General features: G+C 42.7%; 2 protein-coding genes across 5 annotated transcripts in view; both read left to right on the top strand.

Moving 5' to 3' along the window:
• The first annotated feature begins 275 nt into the window (after positions 1 to 275).
• Positions 276 to 2,848, top strand: LOC113589637. The gene is made up of 8 exons (XM_027029389.2): positions 276 to 482; positions 627 to 701; positions 1,073 to 1,138; positions 1,242 to 1,295; positions 1,389 to 1,458; positions 1,627 to 2,055; positions 2,146 to 2,241; positions 2,371 to 2,848. Exons 1-8 carry the CDS (start codon positions 480 to 482, stop codon positions 2,772 to 2,774), a joined length of 1,197 nt encoding a protein of 398 aa, XP_026885190.1. The 5' UTR covers positions 276 to 479; the 3' UTR covers positions 2,775 to 2,848.
• A 914-nt stretch (positions 2,849 to 3,762) lies between these two features.
• Positions 3,763 to 25,132, top strand: part of myo1d (myosin 1D) — a 47,671-nt gene continuing 26,301 nt past the window's right edge. The window contains exons 1-12 of one of the 4 annotated variants that reach the window (XM_027029384.2): positions 4,223 to 4,308; positions 9,656 to 9,704; positions 13,747 to 13,955; positions 14,697 to 14,790; positions 16,140 to 16,305; positions 16,484 to 16,537; positions 16,903 to 16,998; positions 18,085 to 18,201; positions 18,368 to 18,571; positions 19,378 to 19,523; positions 19,682 to 19,796; positions 20,008 to 20,178. In XM_027029384.2, coding sequence (XP_026885185.2) covers positions 13,814 to 13,955; positions 14,697 to 14,790; positions 16,140 to 16,305; positions 16,484 to 16,537; positions 16,903 to 16,998; positions 18,085 to 18,201; positions 18,368 to 18,571; positions 19,378 to 19,523; positions 19,682 to 19,796; positions 20,008 to 20,178 — 1,305 coding nt within the window. In that variant the 5' untranslated portion in view covers positions 4,223 to 4,308; positions 9,656 to 9,704; positions 13,747 to 13,813. Of the gene's footprint in view, positions 4,309 to 9,655; positions 9,705 to 13,746; positions 13,956 to 14,246; positions 14,276 to 14,696; positions 14,791 to 16,139; positions 16,306 to 16,483; positions 16,538 to 16,902; positions 16,999 to 18,084; positions 18,202 to 18,367; positions 18,572 to 19,377; positions 19,524 to 19,681; positions 19,797 to 20,007; positions 20,179 to 25,132 lie in introns of those variants that run through there. The other 3 variants (XM_027029383.2, XM_027029386.2, XM_027029385.2) reach the window with 3 other exon arrangements.

Below are 25,132 nucleotides of genomic sequence, written 5' to 3'. Positions count from 1 at the left end.
CTAATCGCAACAATTACCGCATTAATTTTGACAGCGCTAGTTATTACACATTCTTAGTCAGTATTTTACACTGCTATTAATATTATAGTTAAACTATAACACTGGCTATCTCATGCCACTGGAATATGGAACATTTAATATTGTTATTTAATAAATTATTTATACGAACTTTTTACATGCTGAACCTCTTTGCATTCCAACATGATAAGTAGCTGTACTTTGGTAATTGTCCTACACAGTACATTTCATTTCAAGTACAGATAATAAACAGCATCCCTTTGTTTTGCTGACCTCATGATCAAAAGTTGCCTATAGACGTTTTCATGTGCATGTTTGCATCTTCCATGTGAATGCTGGTGTGAAACTCTAACTTCTCTTTTATTGGGTGCTTCACCCTGCAGGACTCCTGTGTCGTCTATAAAGCAAGTGCTTATGCTCCATTTTGGCTTTTCATTTTCAGTGATCTGTACCTATGAGGAATGGTAAGCAACCAGCTGCTTTACATTGCTTTACCTTGACATCTCAAATGAAAATTGCAAATGTAAACATCTTTTGCATACTTAACTTGTAGCCAATGAATGACTTGAACAAATCATTTAGGGAGACAAAATATCTCCTACTTACAGATGTTTGCCTCAGGCATTTGGGTGCTAGCTGCACTGTTTGTCTGTGCAGCCAGCACAAAGGAGGCTGGGAACTCGGTAAGCATAAAGTAGTCAGAAACTAAAGAAAATACTCATACATATACATAGTTTGTTTTCTTTTGTATCTGATATTACCTGTTGCACCCTCAAATGCACAAAAAGTAATATTTATACCTCCCTAAGTTTAGAATTGTATATTTTTGAATAAGGGATTTAGTTGTATTTCGTAAATATTCCTAAATTAGCAGTGGAACAAAAATAAAAGGATTTAGAGAAATGTCAATAGTTTTATTCTCTACAGTATTACTGCATTTATGGTATTATTATTTTTAAAAATGTCACACACACATGCACATCAGCTAGAACATGAACCATTCATATTGTACAGACCTTTTACTTCATAAATCTAAGATTATATTGTCTTCTAGTATGAAATGAAAGTGTGGAGGACAAATGACAGGTCCTTACAGGAGCCGCTTGCTCTGGTGTACACGGTATAGTAGAACTGCCTGGGCTTTTCTGAAAACTAAAGCATTAGCACCAAGAATGTACCGTAAAGTGCATAAAGTCATTTTTCTGGATTTTCTTTTTTGGTAGGAGATAGAAAACTTGTACCATCAACAATCTTTAATGAAAGAGAACATGAAAAAGGTAACAGCTGTACCAAAACCTCCAGCTTTAGATCTATTTGCACTTTTATACATTGTTTTTTTATTTTTATTTTAATAAGAGCCTTTTTTGTAGGCTATGATGCACTGTACCCAAACGCAAGCATACAAAGAAAATGGTGCGAATGTAACATCTCTGCAAGCAGGTCAGTACATTTTAATTTTTCTACAATAAATATACAAACAAACATGTAGGGTGTTGGTTTCAACCTGATTACAAAGAAGCAAGTATAAAAAAAGAGAATAAAAATGGATTAAGTTGTATAAATCAGTAAAATATTGTCTATGAGGTTTCTACATGCTTCCGCTCCCAGGCAGCGGCCCTGTGCTTTATCCCTTTGCCCAAGATGAAGACAGTGAGGCAGAAGCCAGATTTGACCCCTGCTATCATTACACTGTGCTGGACCAGGCCTGGAGGGCGACAAACTTTAGCACCAAGAATGTCGCCTGCGACAAGCGTGTAAACTGGAGAGGCTGGTACCGCCTGTTCTACCGTGGCAGGAGCATTCAAATGCCTGAGCTCTGTATCAAGAAGGAAAGGTGTGGAACACATGCCCCGCTGTGGCTTGCAGGGGGGCACCCAAGCCTGTGTGATGGCATCGTCACCCGTAGGGTCTGCGGCCACTGGAACAACAACTGCTGTGCCTTCAAATCTCCTCCCATCAAAGTGAAAGCATGCAAGGGCAACTACTATGTCTACCAGTTTGTCCAGCCGAAGGCCTGCCATTTGGCCTACTGTGCAGGTGGGAACTGATTTCCGATTCACGAATGCTCTGGCAGCTATCGGAGCTCCCGATTATTCATTTGTTTCAATCGCTTTTGCATACTTTCAGATGTGAACACGCTTGTGTGTGGGTGGTGCAGGAAAAATGAAATTTGCTCCAGCAGGGACAAGATCAATTGGTTTTGTAAGAAAACAAAAAGCAGAGGTAAGTCTATATATGCTCCACTTAATACACAGACGTCAAGTACCTAACTTAATTCTAAGACACACATGATGGAATCTTGCCTCTTACCATGGTATCATTGCGATCTTTTCTTTTAACGATGATCTACAGCGAAAGCAAAAGTCCACTTCTTCGCCTCCTATCCCGGCCGCCTGTCAGGGAAAGTGAACCGCATCCAATACAAGAAGGTGTACGTCAATGTGGGACGGGCCTTCAATCGGCGCACGGGTGTGTTCACGGCACCAGTCGCAGGTGTCTATCAGTTCTTCTTCTCCACACAGAGTGGAACTAATGGTGCCAAGACTGACCTGTGGCTTGTAGTGAATGGCTACTGGGTCGCTGTGTCTCACACTCGAATCAGTAGCTCAAACTCAGTGGGAAATCTCTCTACATACATGACAACTTTACGCAAGGGTGCCTTGGTGTACATAACCCATAACTGTGGAAACTCTTGGGCGAATGCAGCTTCCAATACCATTACGTTTGGGGGTTCACTGCTTTTAGAAAGAAGGTGAAAGTACAAAATTAGCCATGTCTATCTATCTATCTATATATATATATATATATATATATATATATATATATATATATATATATATATATATATACATACATATATACATACATATATACATACACACACACACCAAAATGAATATAGCCTATGGTCTGAATGGGGGTATTCAATTTCATGACAAATATATAGATAATTTTCAAAAATGATTGTGAACAACATATTAAAGGAATATGGATGTTTCAAATTTTCTTATTTTGCTTTATTTTTTAATGTTCCCTGTTTTCTGTGCAACGTTTTTGTATTTTTATGTTCGAGTGTAAATCATCGCCTAGGACTTTGAGGTGACTCGGTAAATTGTCATTACCTTCTATGAGCACAGGGGAGCGCAATAATGTCATCGCTGTGCAGCAGCGTGAACGTGCACAAGATGGCCCTCGGTCATAGGTAGACTAACACCGAGCAACCTGGTGCATGGTCTGTGTAAGATGCATTGAATTTAAAAATATTTAAATTTCTCAACATTGTGGTCTCTTGTGTGGTTAGTGAAAGTATATTAAATGACAATTTATGTAATATTTGTACTTAAATATTACACAGGTAAGTCAGGCCATATTGTCTTAAAGATCTTACCTGAATCATCCCAGTACGATTTTCTTCTCTCTTCACCGTCAAATTAAGAGTCAAAGAACCATTAAAAAACAAACAAAACAAATAAACAAAAAGAACAACCGTAGTGGACTCTTTAGGACTACACTTAAAACACATTGTAAGTGTTTTCATTGCCTTATATGGCTATAGTGAAAAGCATTCTTGATTATGATATTTTTTTCCCCATAGAGCCCTCAAGCTACTAATAGAAATGTGCTGCTGCGAAATGTAACCTAACACCTTAAAATATAGGCTATTTTATTAGAGCGCGTTTACGTCTCTTATGAGTCAAGCCTGGTCACATGGCGAGCTAAAGAGGTAGTTAAACGAAGCGTGTTTCGGGCGTTTAGAGAGGAGGAGCACTGCAACACTGCTGGAATACCATTCGTTGTTTCACGGGCCACTGCGCGTCAGGAAAGCGGCGTGAACTTCCCAGTCAGGAGTCTGGAATGACGGTCGATTCAACTAGCTTTCACGCCTCAGAAACCTTGTAGGCAACACGTTGCTGAAAATTGTCAAGGTTAATGAGGATTCACGTTTTCCGGTGGACTTCTGAAACGGAACGACGCGACTCTTTTTGAAAGAACCGTGAGAGAAAATAGAAGCATTTGTGTTTTCAGCAGTTGACTTGGATGATGGTTGATAATTTATCTTCATTCTCATCACTTTTATGTAAACTGTGTAGATTACGCTGGTCTGGTCCGTGGGTTGTACACGTTGCTTAACTTAAGTTTGGTGGTGAGTTTCTGTCAGAAATACATAGGTGTTCGTTTTTGGATAAAACACATTATGGCCGAGCAAGAAAGTTTGGAATTCGGAAAGGCGGACTTTGTTCTTCTGGACACCGTGTCTTTGGAAGACTTTATGGCCAACCTTAAACTCAGGTAAGCGACTTGCACGGTCATTCACCTTATCTGAGTTACGCATAGCAATTGGTTGAAAACAAGTGCACTTTGATTAATGTTTGTCCTACAAGCAGTAGGATATACCACGATTATTGTGTGTAGTTATTATGTAGCATGTCCTGAGTTACAGACTGGAGGGGGAAAAATGAAGGCAGCAGTTTATCACTTTGCACTTTTTGTCAAACTGTATCTGTGCGGCTGACCCACCAAAAAGTGTCTGATAGAGATATCTTTAATAATGCCTACGTTCTAACATGCAGCTAGATGAAACTCAAAATCGGTGGCAGAAAAAGATTCTGATTGGTGGATGCACATTTGCAGTGAAGACAACTGATATATAGAAGAAAATCAAAGTGTGACTGTTGAGCACTGTAATTTCTCCATGCTATTAATAGGAAGTCACATTTATTGCCACTGATGTTGTTATATTATCCAGTCTGGAAAATGTGCATAAATAATTGGTTGGAGATTTTAATCACTGGATCATTAACGACCAATTGTCTCTCCCAAACAAAAGACAAGATGGCCTGCAAAAAAAAATTAGCCTGCTCTTTACAGAGCTTCTTGCTGCCGCCTTTGATAAATATATGTATCATGTTTTGCTTAACATCATGTACAATTATGTCATCAACCACAGGCTGCACCTGCTTATGCTTTGTGCACTGAGTAGCTATTGGGGTGTTGACAATGAAAATTCCCCTTACATACAACCACAGTGTTCACACAGTGGCAGAGTTTGGTGAAGATAACCCATCTTTTTCCCTCTATGTTTTGATGAAAGCATATCACATTTCCATGTTACTTGTCTGTTAATGAATGGCTGGCTGCCTGTGATCTAGTAACTAGGACAGCAGAGTGCCAAGTATCCCAAATGAATAGCCTCTAGGCTTATCATAATAAAATATTTGACCTTGCATAATCAGTGACCTAAAATTCAAATTAAACATTAGTTATTATTTTTATTATTGTGAATCTTGATGGCCTTCACAGTTAAATTGCATTGCAGTGTAGCCAAAGCATGAAGGATTAAGCATGTTTGTTTCCTAAAGTTAAGTGATGAATATTTTTGGTTTTGTTTGAACTAGAAACATGGATTGGTAGAATCACTTTATTCTATTTTTTCACCAGTCCATCTTCCAAAACATGATCCAGAGTTGAATAAATATATGTCTTATTGTCTGGTAGCAGTGAGGCTGTGCGGTTGTGCATGCTCTGGTTTTTCCAGACTCCCCTCAGCCATGGTCTGGGTGAGCGTTTGACTTTCTCTCCGGTCTGCAGATGGCCTGTGCAATTTATTTGCCGAGGGTGTGACCAGGCGTGCTTCCTGCTACTTGCCCTGCTCCACATGTGTGTCTGGAGCTCCGTTAAGAGTTGCTGAGGCAGGGGTGCTCTAGGTCCCAGTTTGTGCCCTTTGGAGTGATGGGGTGCTCTCGTGATCTGTGTTACGCACTCGCCCCAGACCTTGTAGTGCTTGACTCACAATACTCTTCAATAAAAACAAACAAACAAAACAAAGAACCTGAAGCATTATAGATTTTGGTGATGAGAATACACAAAATAAATGATACGTTTCTATAAGGTTGATTTAGGTTTTGACAGTTCTGCATACTATTTACTATGCATCCAGTGGATATCAGCTGTGTTTGCACTGATCAGCCAGGCTTCTGATACCAGGAAGAAAAGGACACGAAGTATAATGGACCTGGAATGCAGACCTTTTGTTATAGTTTGGTTTGGTTTGTGAAACTGCTTCTAGGGAGCTTGACATTCAAGATGATCACGCAGCTGTATGAGCTCGCTCGGGCTCCTCATATAGAGGTGTGTACATTAAACAAGTGTCTGCTGGTGACACGTATAGTATTTTACACTGTTCATAACCTTAACTGTGTTTGAGACCATGTTTACATGTCAGTAGTATAGTTTGTGTGAGCAGCCTGCAAACAGTGCTTAACGGATGTGCACTGATGTGCACTCACTGTCTTTATGTGGCAGGGTTCATTTGATGGGAAATATTTTGGAAATGATCTGCACATTTCCCAAAACAATTATAAGGGCTACTTGTGACATTTTAAGATTTCCTTCAGACAGCACCACTGGAGCTTCAGAGCAACCAGCTGATGAGCACTACACCATGTCAATAGGCTGAACTGCTTTCTAATATGTGCTCTCTGTGTCTCAAACCTCCTGTGTGTTTCTTTGAAAAGGGAATAGCCACTCCCTGCATGCAAGAGGTCCCCTTTGTTGCCTTAGTCCCTGTCCATAGCACACCGGCAAATTAACAACCCTCCAGGAAATTGAGAGCATGTATGTCAGTGGACTGATGAGCTGTTAAGAAACTATTTGATTTTGGAAATTATTTGATGTATGTGATTTATTTGCTCTCACTATTCTTGTTGGCTATTCTTGGTTTAATTTGCCCAATATCAAACCCACTACATAACATTTGGTCTTTGACAGTTAGTGCTTTTTGTTTGAATGCTATAATAATTTAGGCCTGTTCAGAATGTTGCTGTGGTGCCTCTTTGTTACACGTTTTGGTTATAGATATTTATGCATGTAGGTTTCATCATGATGTGAAGACTATATAGCACACATCTTTGGACTGTTGATCTTGGCCTGTCCGTTCTTTGCTGAGAGTGGAACTGTAGACTTGAATACAAAGTCTTTTATCCATAGCTAATTGAGAATGCAGTATCTGAGGCTCATAAAGGTTGAATTTCAACAGGTTTAGTATTGTGTATCAAATTAACATGGGTTTTATTGTGGCGATCGTTCAGTTGAAGTGGATAAGAAAACTAGATCAGCTGGTTGTTGAATTATAAATACCTTAGGTATTTAGCTGCTACTTAATTGTAGAACAAAATGTCACTGTGTCTTCCCAATTTTACATTAAATGTTCACTTGTTGCCTTAACAGCACATAATGGCTGCATGGAGCCCATCTGTGACACATGGCAACCTGATTCCCTCCCTGCAGAGAAGGCACAGAGATCAAAGGCTCCTTAGAGCTCTCAGGTGTACAAAGAGTCAGACACAAGGTTAAAGGTTCTTCTTCCTCTTCTTGTATGCATATGGTAGGTGGAACCAATAGAACCAAGTTGTCCAGGCCTTAGGAAGGCAAAATAGGTCAGCAAAAGAGATGAATGTTCATATACAGTGGTTTACAGTATTCTGAGCACACCCTGATTTAATTGATCCTTTTAAAAGTCCCAATATGGAGAAAGAATATCACTGAAAAAAAATATTTTCCATTGCTTTGCTAAAGGCTCTCGGAATTTACCTCCTGGCATCCCACATTATGAGCCTCTGACCAGGAAAGGCCTCTTTCCTGTTCCACTGCTGCCTAGAAAGCCATCTTCTCTCTTGGGCTTGGAGCACTGGCGTGTTTGCCCATAGCTAAGAGTTCTGACTTGACCAAATATCTCACAGTCCCCCTCTTTAATACAAAATAAACAAATGGATTTAGTGAAGATCGCAGCTACTTCAGGCTATTCCCAAACAATCCAAATAAAATCAGATTTAATTGTGTTAATTATACTTCCTTCATTTTATTGAAATGTTTCTTTTCCATCTTTGTTACTTAAAGCAGGTACTATTCACAAATTAGGCTATTATAGGACATTTTTTTCTAACTAGATTAATTTCTTTTGCTTTTTTCTTGTATTACTGCATTATAGCTACAGTTTTGTGGGCTAAAATTGCCTCCATTTAAATCTGTCTTCAGCACATGAAAGCCCTAATATTTGCTAATTGATGATTTGTTTTTGGTTAATGTGCTGCTGAAATCCAGCCTTCACACTGTCGCATCTGCTGTTCTGCCTCTTACCATCCTTTGCTTTGCTATGACTGTGCTTTTCAGCTATCTGGAGCTGTACTCCAAGTACAAACAATAAAATAATAATAATAATAATAATAATAATAATAATAATAATAATAAAAATCAGGCTGTCTCTGTAATGGTGAAAATACGTCTGTCTTCCTGAAAGGCTGGGTTGGGGTCTGATTTAAAAAAATAAATAAATAAATAAATAAATAAATAAGGCCCCTTTCTCTTGCTCTCCTGCAAAGAAAAAGGGTCGTTTCACCACGAGAATTTCCATACAACCCCCTGTAATCTGAAACACATTTCTGCCCTTACATACACAGGACTGTGCCTTTTTTTCCCCTCTTTCTCCCCCCTCAAAATAAGATCTGAGCCCAGCAGACGTCTCATTTGTGGACTGCGAGCCTTGGCGGAACGGCTCTAGGAGGCAAAGTAACGTTTGAGGTGCTTTCTTGCTCCCTCTCTGCCATCCTTTCCCTTCCCGGTACTTCTTAGCCTTTACTGCCTCACTGTTTTTATGGTTATGACTGACCCCCTTCTTTCTCATGTTTGCCAGCTATTTCCATTTGTGTACTAAGGACAGTTAAGTCTAATTCTTTAATTAGAATTAGAATTTAGTCATGGGACATGCTTGACCAAAGCCTAAATATAGTCTTTTCTAAGTACTCTGCTTATGACTTTGTAGGTGAGGTCACTTCATGTGTTCGTGCATCATGAACAGGGTGAGATTATGTTTAACGTGTGCACCACCTCTCTCTGTTCGTACATGACTAACTGAGTAGCTCAAAGATTGCGCCTAGACATTGAACTCGCCGTATGTGAAGTAATTAATTGCAGTTAGCTGAGATCTGTCCTGTCATCCTGAGGTAGCTCTGTTCCACCTGTTGACACCAAGCTGTGCTGGTGGTCTGGCGGAAACCATGATTCACAGCCAGGGCTGAGCGAGTCGTACCCTGTGTAAGTGCAGACTCATATAGGGCCTTTGATTCCTCTTCCCTTCTTACTCACGCTCTCTCTCTCACACACACACACACACACACCACACACACACACCATCTAATTACAGTATATAGACAGCCAGTTTCTTCATTAGTTTTGCTTCACTCTGCCCTATCTTTCACTTGCTTGTTCTCCCTCTCTGGATTCCTCTCTCTCTTTTTCTTTGTCTGTTTTTCTGCTTTTCCATGCCCTCTGTTTACTCTGATCGAAATCTGAGAGCTGTCCTGAAATAACACGCTGAGTAATGTCTGAGTCTGCTAGATGGGCTCATCATTTTGTCTTCTTTTTTGTTGTTTTTTGTTTTGTTTTGTTTTGTTTTGGCTGGCCTTTATCCCATCTGCTGTGCTTTTGACCTCTCTGCAGGATCGGGCCCATGTGCTAAAGAGAAAATGTCTCTGTGAGCAGGCATGATGCCAAGCCTTACCACCAGATCCCTTTCTGTCACTTTGCTATGGACTTCTGAAACTGCATTGCTGAAACCTTCCTCTTTCTTTCTCATTCTCAGGCCAACGAGACAACAAAACATAGCTGTGATCTCATCTAGACGCTGGAAGGTGCGGGCCACCACAACCAAGCCTTGGCTTGCTGGCTCCCTGAGCCAGTTATGCCTGGCTACCATTCCCACCTTGTCAGAGCAACAACAACCCCCCCCCCCCCCCCAAAAAAAAACCCAACCCAAACAAAACAGGAAACTGGCACAAAAAGGGTCGTTTTGGCACCTGGCCAACAGCTTGGCTCATGAATCATATCCTAGACATTTCCCAGTTTGTACTTTCAGTGTTAATAATAAAATACCGCTTTGCATACTAAACTTCAAATGATTGATTCTTCCTCTCCGCTTCCCTTTTCATTCTTCCACGTTCGCCGTAGACCTCGGCGCTCTACCTGCCACCACTTTGCTCTCCGTCTGTATCGGTGCGTAGGGAGAGGAGGTGACCCAGAGGACAGGGAGCGGTAGCGAGCCTAATAGAGTTAGTCTAGACCAGCTGGAAGCTCACTAGGCATAATGAGGCCCATCCGCCCAGTAAGACTGTTTTGTCTGCTGGCCCGTGGTGGAGGCTTTTCTGCTTTTTAGAGGCCTGTCAGCTGTGGCGAGGGAGCTGCTGTTTAGTGCTAAGCGGGTGTTAACCTGGCAGGGGCGCATGCTAATGTGACTCCCAGATGTGCCTGAAGAGCTGGGCTCATAGCACGAAGCGGCTGTGGGAGTTTGGCGCTGAGATCAAGGTTAAAGGCCAATTAATGGAAGCGACCGCCTGAGACGAAGCGGAAGATGCAGGTTTTAGTTATTTGGGAGTGGCACTAAATTTGTGCTTTTGGAGTTTTTGGAAAAGAACAAAGGATCTTAGCTTTATGCCTCATGTCTAATCTTGTGGATCCATTATAACCGTTTGCTGAAATGAATATGCATGAATTGTGGTGATGTCTTTTTTTAAAACACTGTAATTTACTCAGAAAGGCTTTGGGGTTACTTTAAAGTGTATGTTGTTCATCACTCTTCTGGTTGTAACCACACGTATTACTAATAATTAACAACTGATTTCAAAACACAAAGAGAAGAGTGCTAAAAATCATTTACTGCAGAAGTGTAAGTCTGTTTGAATCATTATCAGGTCTTACCCAGCATGTACTTTACTAAGCTGTGTGTGCTGAGTGATGGTGAATGCTTGATGGTAAGTTGTGTGCATAGGATAAGCATGGATCAAGAAATGATTATCCCCTCTGCTGTAGTGGTGTTAAAGCAGACTGCAGCATGTCGTGCAGAGGTCAGGTCACCTCTTTCATTATCTAACTGCTTAATATGCCCACTGTTTTGTCTCTGTTCAGCACTTTTTAATCAGTCTTCTAACTGTGGCAATAGACTTTTATCCTATTTTAGCTTACTAAATTTAACTTTTTGTTGTGATTGTGTGTGAGATTGTTTTTCTCACACACACACACATTCCTATAGCTCACATTTCTTCCTGGAGTTTTCACTGATGTCAGGGAATGTCGGTTTCACTCCACCCTTGTAAACGGTGGACAAATATCCACAAGAGACCCACCCAAAACAAAGCTCCAGGTTGCAGTTTTCTACATCCTGGCCTGTAATTCCACTCTAAAAATGGGATGTGTGTGTGATGACCTTTCCCCTTTGGCCTGGGTGAGCACAGGTTATACAGCTAGACCTGGTAAAACAGGCTAGGCAAGACCCAGGCCTGCATGCATGAGTGTAAAGATCAGCCTCAGGAATGTTGTATCCATGCAGAGGACTCTAATATACATGACTCAGTGGCTCCATGTTGAATTTGTTGCACTGAATTTATTTCAGTTATGACAACATCAGTGATGTCAAGAGGTGGAAACTAATGTGGGCCCTGTGCAGCCTGAACCCATGACCTTGATCCATGGCCAGGTCAACCCCTCCCAGGTCCTGACTCACCCAGCCCCAACCTCACAGCCTCCTCCTGCTCCCATCAAACTTCACACCCGCTTTGGCCTGTTTCATTCATTCAAGTCCAAACATTATCTAAGCAATTACACCCAGCCTGTATGCTGTGACTTAGAGCTTAACACTGCCAGCTTTGTTGGTGTAATACCACATGTCAGAAACAGATGGGTAGTGGTGATGACCCTGTGTTTATTCCAGACACACCCTGGGATGCATTTTATCATATTACATGCCCAAATGATTTTGTTTTGGCCTGCTTCTTTCTAACACTAGAAAATTACTGGAAAAGCTACATCTAATTCTTTAATTAGAATTAGAATTTAGTCATGCGACATACTTGACCAAAGTCTAAATATAGTCTTTTCTAAGTACTCTGCTTATAACTTCGTAGGTGAGGTCACTTCCTCATGTGTTTGTGCATCATGAACAGGGTGAGATTAGCTCTGTTCCACCTGTTGACACCAAGCTGTGCTGGTGGTCTGGCGGAAACCATGATTCACAGCCAAGGCTGAGCGAGTCGTACCCTGTGTAAGTGCAGACTCATATAGGGCCTTAGGTTCCTCTTCCCTTCTTACTCACGCTCTCTCTCTCGCTCTCTCTCGCTATCGCTCTCTCACACACACATCATCTAATTACAGTATATATAGACAGCCAGTTTCTTCAGTTGCTTAGAAAAGGTTAGTAGTTGTGCAATAAGCAGTCGATTAATTTCCAATTTAGACTGGGTGCACTGATTGAGCAGATGGCAGTGTATTAAAGTCATCTCGGATTGGCCCAGTGTCATAGTTATTGTAGGCTGTGTGATTGGAGGCATTCTATAAAGGATGATGCATGATTACTTTATCTAAGTATTGAACAGGCGAACCATCCAGCGTGGGTTCTGTAATCCTGCATAGCATATCGCTCATAGAGAATTATGTGAGCATGGTTCATAATACAGAAGTGCTTGTTGAATCTGCCATGCAGAACACTGTTTTTTTTTATGCTTTTCCTTTGATTTCTGCATCCAGTATTTGCACATTTCTTTGACATAATCAATTGAGCTATCCTAGTAGTTCATCAGAACCCACCGGTCTGACCACAGAACCAAAACAAATGGGGTAACACCCGAATTAATCTGTGGGGCAAAATATTGGGCACTTGTGAGATGGCTAAATTTATGGCATACTTGCTGTCGTGACCCAAACCTGACCACTTTAGTTCCCGTTATCTGAGCTGGCCATAGCCTGCAAGTGCTGCGGATGCGGCGTACTGAAGGGAGTGGGCCGCTGGGCCAAGCCGCTGCGGCGGGCCCGCCCACGCTCCGCACACACAGACCGCGCATTGACGGGAGAACAATGGAGCAGGCACGCCACGGCCTCCCACCTCCGAGAGCCGCACAAAGGAGCCTTTAACAGCCGCTATCCATGTGCCAGCCTGCCACGCATCCGTCGCTGGAGTGCCAACATCCCAGGCTTACCCCACTGCTCCTCCCTGATCCGCCCGCGCACCAGCGGAGCGTGGTGCTGACTTGGGACAACACACACATACACACCGATTTTGCTGTTAACGCCTATCCTAAATTATGGTTCCTCTCCAGAGAGACGCTAGACTTGGTGGGAAACTTAAGTGTGCACTGATACTGCTGTGCGTTCTGTACAAAGAGGCCAGCCTAATCTTTGGATAGAGCCACACATTGATGTGTCAAACCCCTGGGCCTCCTGACAGGGGCAGAGTGGGCTTGGTAGAGGTGCAGGAGAAGAAAGAAGGCTTTATCCTGAGCATGACCCAGGGTTTCTGAGAACAGGAAGGAAGTGAAGCTTTCAATCTCCTGGGTCAGAGCCTAAAACAGACGGCTTCTGCTGCTGGGCAGAGGAATTTCTGGCCTCTACCTCTCCATGAGCCATGGCTGGACCATGGGCTAGTGGGTGCTAGTGGTTGGGGTGTGACTGTGGGACATGCATTTGCCAACCATACAACATGCAGTGTTCCTCCTGTGGCAGGACTCCATAGCTATATTATCATCTCCTGTTATAGGGCATGTAATGGGTGACGTAATGTTTAACTCAGTTATGTAATAGGTTAGCATGCATAATAAAAGCCTTTTTTCCCCCAGTGTTAAATCTTTCCCCAGACAAATCAATGAGAGAATTTGGGTTACCCCTTCACCAGACCATTTCTTCCAGCAGGTTTGAAAAGGGCCGCATCTACAGCTACATCGGGGAGGTGGTGGTGTCGGTGAACCCGTACCGAGCCATGAACATCTACGGGCGGGACACCATCGAGCAGTACAAGGGCAGAGAGCTGTATGAGCGGCCGCCACACCTCTTTGCCATAGCAGACGCTGCCTACAAAGCCATGAAGCGAAGGAACAAAGACAGCTGCATTGTTATCTCAGGTTCTCATTTTGGCCTTGTACATAAACCCAAAAGGAAACCCTTGGGGGTTTCCTGACGTTTGCCAGTTTTAACCTACTGCGCCTCTTACAAGCTTGTTGTCATCTTGTTTTATTTTTGGTGTATTGTCTTGGACCAACAGTCAGTGCATATATGGCTGGCTCTAATGTGATGAGGTCTCTAGGCAGAGGAGAACTGCTCAGGGCTCATGTAATGTGTGGTTCGCCAGCATGTGTGGACCACTGATGGGAGGTTCTTGCAGTCCTGCACAGGATGTGATGAAAGCTTTGTCGCTGGAATCCTTCAATAAGGGTCCTTTTGTGTGAGTCAGAATATTTGTAGTTAATTCACAGTACTGACTCAGCGGCTTCCTGCTACATATTTATTGTTTAGTTGGGAAATTATTCTGACCTGGGGACCATAGCGGAGGGAAAACCCTTTTAAGGCAATTTAGAGTTTAAAAATACAATCACAAATTTGCATTAAAAAAAATAAAAAAAAATAAAAAATGGTGACCACAATTTGTGACTATACTGCCAAAGTATTTGGGATATTTAGTGCCATCTGTTGGTCAAAGGATATATAAAATGTTGATTTTGATTTACTGTTTTGATTTATCATTATCATAGCCTGAGTTGCTCAAAAAAAACCAAAAAGATCTTCTCATTTTCACTACTTCACTAAGATAGGCTTACTTACTCTTACACTGAAGCATTTAACGCACAAAATTTGCTTGTTTTCAGGAGAGAGTGGAGCTGGAAAAACGGAGGCCAGTAAATACATTATGCAGTATATTGCTGCTATTACAAATCCTAGCCAAAGAGCAGAGGTGGAGAGGTGAGTGATGAGTCACTGGCGTGAACGCTCTCCTGCACAATACCAATGGTGTCATGTTATCAGTGTGATAATAATAATGCTATCTTCACACTCATACACTGACTATAAGCGTATAATGTGCCTTTGTGCATGCATACTGAAAAAGGTAGAAGTTCTTCTCTTGTGTCTGACGTAGATCTGTATTAGAGCAGAATGAGCAAAGCCCTCATTAGAACTGAATAATGTATCATGCTTGAGTTTACAGGGAATGGCAGTAATGGAAGGGTAATGTAGACCCAGAGTGGAAATAGATCTGGGCTGAAATGGGTCATATTGGGTCAGCAAGGCTGAATCAGTGACAAAATGCTGTGCTAAGCATGTGTTTTATTTAGCTGGATAAAAAGTGAATTTTTAGAAACGGTCTCTGCACAGTACAGGATCTCTGCCGGGGACATGGTGTGAGTCTACCCACTTGCCTTGTTCTTTCACCTCTGCTGAGCAATACAACACACAGTCTGGCACCATCCAAATGGTGTAAAGGTTTCGGTAAAGTAGACCTTCGAACAGAGCCGCTGAAATCAGTTCAAATTTATGGTCTGCTGTATTGATATGCTATTATCTGCCTCGTTCTACAAAGGTCAGAGTTCTGTAAAGCAGTCCCTGCTTCAGCAGAACTTTAGTACAATGCAAACAGAGGCCACAACACACTCATTGCAGTTAATGCAGTCAATATGAACAATGTGCACTAAAGGCCTAAGTTGAGGCATGCAGTGTGTGGGTAAGTGATTGAGTGTGTGTACACTCGCTTATTGGATACAGTCTATACAGTCAGTATGCAGAGTATGAGGCCTCAGCAAAGACTTGCTGGACATTTGCTGTGTATGTATGTATGTATGTATGCATGTATGTGTGTGTGTGGTTGTGGGCATGTGTGTGGCTGCGTGTGTACTTACTCACTGAAGTCTATGTAGACAATATGCACAAAGTACAATAAAGGCACATGCAAGAGTTAGTGCATATGCAGGAGGGTATGCATGTGTATGCAGATCACAGAAGTATTGCACATGTGGATTGGCTGCTGAAAAGCCTGTGGCTTTACACATGCAGCATGTAGCATAACTCCGTCTCCAGCCTCAACAGGTCCCACTGCACTCGTTGCCACTTAGCACCAGGGCCTGGAACAGCACTCGACTGTGGTGATATGCTAGACCCACATGACCATGGACATATGCATACTGGCTCTTGGTAGCTAACTGTGGGAGGCTGTTTAATAGCTGGTAATCAGGTGTTTTAGCGCATGCTGACATAGACTGAACCAATTTGACTGATGTGGTTAATGCACAACACATTAAAGATGTATGCTTTTACAGGGTGAAAAACATGCTGCTGAAATCCAACTGTGTCCTGGAGGCTTTTGGAAATGCCAAGACCAACCGCAATGATAACTCCAGCCGGTTCGGGAAATACATGGATATAAACTTTGACTTTAAGGGGGACCCTATTGGTGGCCATATCAATAACTACCTGCTTGAGAAGGTAAGGGCAGTTATTGCAGAGATGCCACACAGTAAAGCAAGCAGCCTGGGTCCCCCTCAACCCTTTTTTTTTCAGTGCGTGCTCAGCTGCTGAAATGTGTGGCCATGTAAGCATGGGTTGTAAACTGTCAACAAACATTATTTAAACAGTTTTCTCCAACTTTCTGCCTCCTCTTCAGTCTAGAGTCATCTTCCAGCAGGAAGGTGAGAGAAGTTTTCACTCCTTCTACCAGGTGAGCAGAGAGACACACAAAGCTGCTTGTTTTTATATCTGTTGCCTGGTTACTCGTGGTAGCCAGACACTTTGAACTTGTTTGACTGCAAAGTCATAACCACCTACTAAAAATAAAAGACTATTCTCTGTTGTGTGTGTGTGTGGGGGGGAAATAATGGATTAAACCAGTTCTCTGGAATGTTTTTCTTAATCATTCTGGGCTATGTTAATCCAAAATTGAAGGTATAAGGTGTTAAACAACCCTTTGTTGTTGTGTTGTTTGTTTTTTTAGAGAAATGAGTGAGATGTACATGTGTGAAAGCACCCAATGGCAGCCTACTCTTTGCATGGTATTCTAATCTCCCTGCTCTTTTCCTCATCCAGCTTGTGAAAGGAGCTCCAGAGTCTCTGCTGCGATCATTGCACATCAAGAAAGACTCTACCGCCAACGATTACATTAAAGTCGGAGGCCATGTCAAGGTGTGGCATTTAACATCCTGACATGGTTCTATGCAAAATTCACACAAACGTCTTTTAATTCTTAAGTCAAACAGATTGCTTGGCCAGTCTTTTTAAACCATCAGCACAAAGTTATTAATATGATCCCACTGTATCCTTCAAAAACTATTGCAATTACAGTGGCACACGCTGCATAGCACATGCTGCTTTTACAGAGAACTGTCCACTAATCAGGATCTTCGGTAGCAGTCATAGTCCACAGTTCTAAGGCCTTCACTCCACATTACACATGAACGTAAAAAAAATTGTTTATCATAAACAGAAGAAACACTATGCCAGTATACGCGTAATGTGCTTCTCATGGCTCTGTACTGATGACTCAGTGGGCAGAATTACGGAGGATGGCTCAGCTTTCTCTGGATTGGAGTTTAATGAGAGGGAACAGAAAACAGTTTAAGGCAACAAACAAGATGACGTCATGGAACAGACTGGATTGCGGGGTTCACGGAGTCCTGGCACAGACTTGGGCACTATGAACATTGTGTGCCACGTTTCTTTTTTTATTATAGGAACACTTTCTGGTCAAGCTTCTGGTCCAAAAGTGCTGTGGTTTCCACAGTTACCTACTGTATGAATTAGTCCCAGGCTACAACACAGCGTTAGCCACCAGAGTCTTGGTGTAATTAGGAACCCTACAGCTGTTGTTTTTCCTCAGCGTGCTGAGGAGACTGGGAAATTGGTTACCGCGTCAGCGATTCTCTAGGTTTAATTGTGCCACTATAAATGCAGTGGGAAAGAAACCGTGAACTGAGGTTTCCTAGCAAAAGACAACAACAAGAAACTTAGCTGTAAGAAAAACTCAGGGAAAAGGGCTTATTACTTACTTATTACTATTACTATTACTTAAGAAGACAAATGGTGTTATTTAAATGAATGTAATGCATGTTAAAAAAAAAATCACAATATACAATGATGCATTTTGATCACTGTGTTTATCATACTATGGCAGTGATTTGTCATGCTTTCAGGACGTATAGGTTTTGGTCTGGATAACCAGCACTAGCAACTGTAACTACCTTCACCAAGTGTCTTGTGCCTCCTGTGCAGTCCTCCATCAATGACGGTGCAGATTTCAAAGCTGTAGCAGATGCAATGAAGGTGATTGGATTCACCACGGATGAGATCCAGACCGTCTACAAGATCTTGGCTACCATCTTGCACCTGGTACCCTACTTGGTTTTAATGTTGTGTCTGGGGTATTTACCTGCTCTGCACTGTATCCCAAATGTTCATAAGCGTAGATCTGAGGTGTGTAATCTTCACAGAAGGTATCAATATTTAATGAGTCCAAGAGGGGGTTTTTAGGGACCTATGCTGTATCCTTTTCCAGGGCAACCTGAAGTTTGGCAGTGATGGTGATGCGACTCTGATTGAGAACACAAAATTGGTGGCAGTGCTTGCGGAGCTGTTGTCCACAAAAGAAGAGAATGTGGAGAAGGCCCTGCTCTACCGTACTGTGGCAACCGGTCGTGACGTCATTGACAAGCAACACACGGACAAAGAGGCCAACTACGGTCGTGACGCCTTGGCCAAGGTACAGCACGGCCCTTCACCGCTCGTCCTTTCAAATCCAGACCCAATGTCCAAGGCTTTGCCCTGATCGCACACAGGCTACGCAGAAGCTATAGGTAAAAATAATTGGACCATGAATATTTTTATGCCAAGTTCAGGTCTTAGACTTTTGAATGAAACACCGTTTAGCTGAGTAATGTTCTCAATGATTCCTGTAATGTTTCAACACGTACTGTAACTGGGAGTTCATCTAAAATATCCTGTTTGTGAAAAGAATTTGCCTCCTACACCAGAATATTTCCAGGGTCTATGATTAGAAATGAAGTGCCCTGCAGTTTGTCCCTGTATTTGCTTTCTTTGCGTGCTGGTGAAGACAGTTGTGGAGCAGGCCATGCCGTTTAAAATAGGAGACCAACACTCACTTTTAAGACCAAGAGACCAACACACACCCTTAAGACCAGGAGACCAGCATACACTCTTAAGACCAAGCATGGTTAAATGTAGCAGAGCTCTATTTTAAGATTAAAACAGCTATGGTTTCAGCCTCTTGAGGCTGTCCCCAACTCTCTGATCTCTGCTCTCTAGCCAGATTCTCTCTCTGCCATGCTGGGACTGGAGAGCCTGTCTTTTAAAGTCTTTACTCTTCCCCTCAATAAGGACACACCTGTTTCCCTGATGATGGCAATTTATAGTTGCAATGACAGCAGCTCTGGCCTTAACCACCTTCTATTTAAATATAATAATAAAAAGAGGGTTTTTTTGTTTGTTTGCACTCCTGTGCACTGGTTCCACTACTTGCCTTGTATTGACCGAGGTGTGTTTACCTAGGCTATTTATGAACGCCTCTTCTGCTGGATTGTGGGCAGAATCAATGACGTTATCGAGGTGAAGAACTATGATGCCAGAATCCATGGGAAGAACACAGTGATTGGAGTGCTTGACATCTATGGCTTTGAGATCTTTCAGAACAACAGGTCTTTCTTGTCTCATCATACTATAAGTATTTTGGCAGTGTATGCAGACTGTCATAAACATTATGTACGGCAATGTTATATCCTCTCATATAACGCTGTCTTTATCTCTCTCTCTCTGCCTCACACCCAATCTCCCATGCCTTCTTTACCTATTCCAGTTTTGAACAGTTCTGTATAAACTACTGCAATGAAAAACTTCAGCAACTCTTCATCCAGCTGGTGCTGAAGCAGGAGCAGGAGGAGTACCAGCGGGAGGGCATCCCATGGATACATGTGAGGCCACTTCAGGACTCCCTCTCCCACAGACACTTAACTCAGGACCTATATTACATAGCCAGCTACATAATCCCTTAACTCACAATACACCTTTTTGCTGAGGCTTCAGTCAAGAAATGACTTCACAAGGGCAACCTTCTGTATTGTACCACTTTCTCTTGCTCATATAGCAATCCTGTGCTATTGTGTGTGCATGTTCTCGGGGCAGATTGACTACTTCAATAATCAGATCATCGTGGACCTGGTGGAGCAGCAACATAAGGGCATCTTCTCTGTGCTGGACGAGGCCTGCATGAACGTGGGAAAGGTGACAGACGAGATGTTCTTGCAGGCGCTCAACGGGAAACTGGCCAAACACGCTCACTACACAAGCCGCAAGGTACGGCAACCTGCACACACCTGATCTGCAAGTTTTAGTGCAAAGGTTTTGCGTGAGCCTCAGTCCTTCTGCTTATGGTACATCAATGAGAACTGATCATCTCAGTCCCCGAACAGAAAGGAACAGCTGCAGATGTTTCAAATTATAAAGTCTGAACTCCAGGGTACCCACCATGTGAACTTGAATCTGTTGTGTATCATCCCTGGCAAAATATTTCCCTGAATTGACACAAGAGGGCAACAGTGCTCAGTGAAAGACAGTGCTCTGTCTGGCTCTATATTGAGCTCGAGGTGATGTCACTGACAACCAATGGGAGCTAGTATGACTGCTATCTCACAGCCTTAGCAAGGCTGCAAGAGAAATGGTGAGCAACTAAGCTACAGGAGACAAAGGTTTATCTAACAATGAAAAATCAAAGCAGGGAAAGAGAACACATTTATGCATCGACCAGCCTCCAGTTTCCTTCAAGAGATCTAAACCATAGACGGACATGATGTTTCCCCCATATTTGGTCTGCACTCCATACAGTGAAGTAGGCAGAGAGCCAGACAGCTGTAAGCTGCAATCGGGGTGTGAGCTTGGACAGCAAAGGTGCCAGTTCATCACAACATCTCTTGGTCTGCTCTGTAAAGACACACACACATGCACGCGTGCACAATCATACACATGGACACACACATACAAACCATGATGACTGAAATGAGGTGAGAAAAATGGAGCGGAAGGTGTCTGGTAATGTTTCGTTGTGAGGCTGGTGGTATAATCAGAAAATATCTCTGGGTGCGGTAACATTAATTAGTCTGTGCAGCTCATTTATAATGTAGAGGAGTACTGCTCACTGTAGAGGCATCACAGAACAAGCTCAGACCAGAAGGAGGGTGTGACTCGTGTCTGCCGTTGTGCGTGGGTGTGTGTGTGTGTATACAGTGTCTCACGTGTTGAATGTATGGCTGATGCACCACATTCGCTCTCACACCTCTACAGTTTCCAGATAGCAGATGACTGTAGGTTCTTGTATTCAGAGTGTTGTTAATGATTCTTATAGCAATACCAGATCAGACTGATTATTTTCCTCTTCCGTTTTTCCCTAGACACTAGCATTATGCATTTATTTCATTAACCTGTTCAGGATATAACCCTGGCATAATGAAGGGATCCTCATTAAAAAGGCTGTGGGCAAACCCCTGGAGAAGCATTTTTGTTTTGCTCCTCATGTTTTTAGTCTCCATTTTACTGGAAAGGTTTCACACTTGACTGGTTCCAAATATGCCAAGGCTTTGCAAACTAGATGACTTGAGGCATTTCTTGCAATACTGTTGTTTTTTTTTTTTTCCTTCCTTCCAAAACCAAGTTTGAGACAGGGGAGAGAGACAGTTGAAACATGCTTAGAGTCTTCCAGAGCCAATGCTCTGCCCTCTCACCTCTTATGAGAAGCCGGACAGATAACATGTGATCATGTTAAGCAATGTTTACCCTGTCATATCCTGTAGTGGCTGCAGGCGCATATGCCTGATCCACTGTAGACAGAGGAAGGAATGCCAGACTGTTAAGTGAAAGTGGTTTTCATGATGTTTTAGGCATGTTGTGATGTCATAATAGAGCTTTATCATGGCATTGCTTGATGCACCATTAAAAGGAATGTATTTACATTCATCAATTTAAGGTGTTTAGTAATATTGTAGACTATTAACAGCTTTACTTATGTTATTACATTTGCATTTAGTTATTTGGCAAGTGATGTTATTTAGATAAAAACAGCACAAAAATATGCAAAGTATAGAAGGTGAAGTGAATCAGAAAGCATTTATAACCTAAACTCTGTTTTACACATGCAATTATAACTGGCAATGTTCTGGCAATTGTCCAGAATTGGGTTATGTGTGAAAGTGAGCCGAAAAACGAGTAAAAAATGCCAAGAAAATTGATCTGACACTTTGCAGTGAATAGGCCTAGTAAAATTCCTGGCAATATTCTGACTAGGCTCAAGTGTGAACAGAAGGCAGAAAGTGATGTGTGCTATGTATCTTTTAGCCTTAGATAACATTCTAGAGGCGTTATATTCTTGTCTGTTGTTCTCCTCGGTTTATCATCCCAAATATTTCACAAATCTTTGTGAACATCAGAACATATCAATTGTCTGCAGAACCTACCATAAATCAATTATGTTGTTAGCAAACTGATCACGTTGAATCACCCTGAATATTTGTTATTCATTTATACCATGATTTAAAATGAAGCTTCTTCAGTTCTGTATGCTACTCATTACATCCTAACTTTCGAGGATTCAAGTGTGAAAAGGGATTTGGTCATCATTGATTGAAAATTCACGTTTTAATAGGGCCTTAAAAGACATAAGGCTTATTCTGGAATTATCAAAGGAAAGAACAAAGAAACGCTTGGTGAAACAACCTAGTCTCATTTACATTTTGTGAAGAATGTCCATGCAAGTAAATAGGATAGAAGGTGCTTAAAAACTTTGTGAGGGCTTTTTTATGCCCAAACGTGCATAATCATATTATATATTGCACTGCTATGAAAGATTCTTTGACTGCGTTGGCCAAGGAACAGCTTGCAGAGGTGAGTGTTTAGACCACAGCGTAAGTCTGTGTTTAACGATGGGGCAAACTTGTTCCACCACTGACAGGCAAGGAGACTAAAGCAATGTGATTTTTGCATTGCACGAATGACTCATTTGAGGCCTGAAAAGATAGGTGTTTAATTCTGTCTGAAGTAACAGTCAATGTACAGTTAGACAGTGTACAGCTGTGTTAAAGAATTTGATATGGCTGCACTTGTGGACCATTGACTACCGATGAGTAAGTCCTAGAAATGCTGTCTGTCACAATATGCATAATGCATAATCCAGCTCTTCATTGACTCCTGCTTGCACCTTTTTAAACCCGTTAGTTAATCCTATAGAAACTTTTCTCACACTCTCACTGTGACCTGCCATAAAACGACTTGGATCCTCCCAGATGTGTTTGTATTTTTTTTTTCTTTTTCTCCCCAGCAGCTTCTAATTACAGTTATTTGCTGACTCAGATCAAGTGTTCACACCAGGGTGTTTGGGGAGGAAGTGGAGGCTGAATCCTAAGGCTCCAACTTTCTCCTGCACATGCTGGGTGGAGGTGCAGGCGTGTGACAGGATGTTGCTCCAAGAGTCCATGGCAGCATGGCTGTGGAGACAAATGCACACACATTAGCTGATTAAGCTTTGACTGGTTGGTGCGGCCCATTGAAGGCAGCCTATTGGCTGTTGATTTCCGAACCCAATTATGCGGTGCAGCTGGAATGTGTCAGGCATGCTCCAGTAGAGAGCAGTTTATTATAGTGAGAGTTGCTCCATCTTAAATTAGTTGGAATTAGTAAATTCCAGCATCTTGAGAAAACTTTCATTTCATTTGTAGTTACTGTGTAATTAAATCATAACAGTTTGTTGCATGACTACATAGTGAATGAGATGCACTGCCTACAGTAGTTAGGGGCTATGATTGCAGCTTTAGGTGGTATTTTTCATGTGGAATAATTTCCCGAAGCACCAGTTAGAACCTCTTTTTCTTCAAAACTGACCCAGATCACTTTAGAGAGCTGATCAAGGGGCTTTCTCTGTGCAGTTCTGAATTTTTAGACCACCTCCGGTCCTAATAGGCATTACAATGAACGCAGCACTTCACAAAGGACTTGATGTGTGTCCAGTGCAGGGCCGCCCAGCGACCGAGTTGAGACGCAATGTCGCAGCAGTAAAGAGCTGCTCTGATGTATGAGCGGCAGGTTTACAGCCCTGTAAAGCGGTCCAAGTTGGTATGGCTGCAAGCCAGCCATGTTGCTGAAAGGGTCCCAGGTGGCAGGCGGGATGGCGTACTGCTGGGGGTGGCAATAGAGCCTGAGAGGTGGAGTGGGAGTTGGACCCTGAGAGACCATATAATGCCCAGTCTTAACACTGTCCCCATAATTACACGCCGCCAGAAACCCTGTGTCATAATCATAACCATAGTCCACATAAGTATGTGAACATGATGATGAGACCTGATGGGAGCGTTGCACACGGCGCGTTTTCATTGGCAGCTAATGAAGACATGTCCTTACCGATTGTCTGCCACAGTCTCTCACCCACCTGCTACATGTCACTTCAGTTTCCTTTTGGCAACGTCACAAAGTGGGTAGTTACAAAGTAGCATGTTAGACACACAGGCTCAGAGCCATCAAATGTTTTGGGGGGTATGCTATATTTAGAGGCATGAATCCTGTCTGTTCCCAATACTTTTCTTTCATTCTCAGTGTGACTCATCGCTGTCTCACACTCCCTTCCCCGTCTGGATAATCATATGTGCTCCGTACATCTGCATATTCCATTATTCTTCCCATGAAAGTCCCATGTTTCCTTTGTTCCTGGGTGTGTGTTTCGGGTGTGACTGAGTGAGCCGGATGCACTGAGGGAAGGGATGCAGCAGGCTGCTTGGAGCCCGCTTGCACCGATCCGTCTGAAGTTGTGCCCGCGCTGTCCAGCCAGATGGGCTGGGTCAGGCCAGGACGGGAGCTGCAGTCTGCTTCTGCCTTTCACACACGGCTCACAGCATAAATCTCCAGCGTTCTCTGCATTCCTTGGAGAAAACGGCAGGCCCGCCTCTTTGGCACGTTCCGCAATGTCTTCCCGCTTAAACTGGACCCAGCACTTGTCCGTTGTTCCACTTTTGGTGCCGTGCTCTACGAAGTGGCCTGCCTGGCTGTGGTGGGGAGCTCCTTCAGCTCCCGCAGAAGGAAGCTGCTCCCATACCGCGGTTGAGGTGGGCGGAGGCAATGCGCACAGCACAGAGCAGGCTCGTAAAGGCGTAGCAGAGCAGGAGCGTCGGCAACCGTTCCGTCGGCACTGCGGCAGAGAAAGTTAGTAGCACTTTGCTTTTTTTTTTGCTTTTTTTTTTAAAAGCCAGCGTCTGTGTTCTACTGGCCCCTGGGT

The sequence above is a fragment of the Electrophorus electricus genome, chromosome 14 (assembly GCF_013358815.1).
Source record: "Electrophorus electricus isolate fEleEle1 chromosome 14, fEleEle1.pri, whole genome shotgun sequence".
In the NCBI taxonomy this organism is placed as follows: Eukaryota; Metazoa; Chordata; class Actinopteri; order Gymnotiformes; family Gymnotidae; genus Electrophorus; species Electrophorus electricus.
This window is presented reverse-complemented; position numbering and strand designations above follow the sequence as displayed.

What these genes read in the sequence shown, in the direction of transcription:
- LOC113589637 (XM_027029389.2), top strand. An exon ending in CCATTTGGCCTACTGTGCAG is followed by an intron (nt 2,056 to 2,145) that starts GTGGGAACTGAT and finishes GCATACTTTCAG; the next exon opens with ATGTGAACACGCTTGTGTGT. An exon ending in TAAGAAAACAAAAAGCAGAG is followed by an intron (nt 2,242 to 2,370) that starts GTAAGTCTATAT and finishes GATGATCTACAG; the next exon opens with CGAAAGCAAAAGTCCACTTC.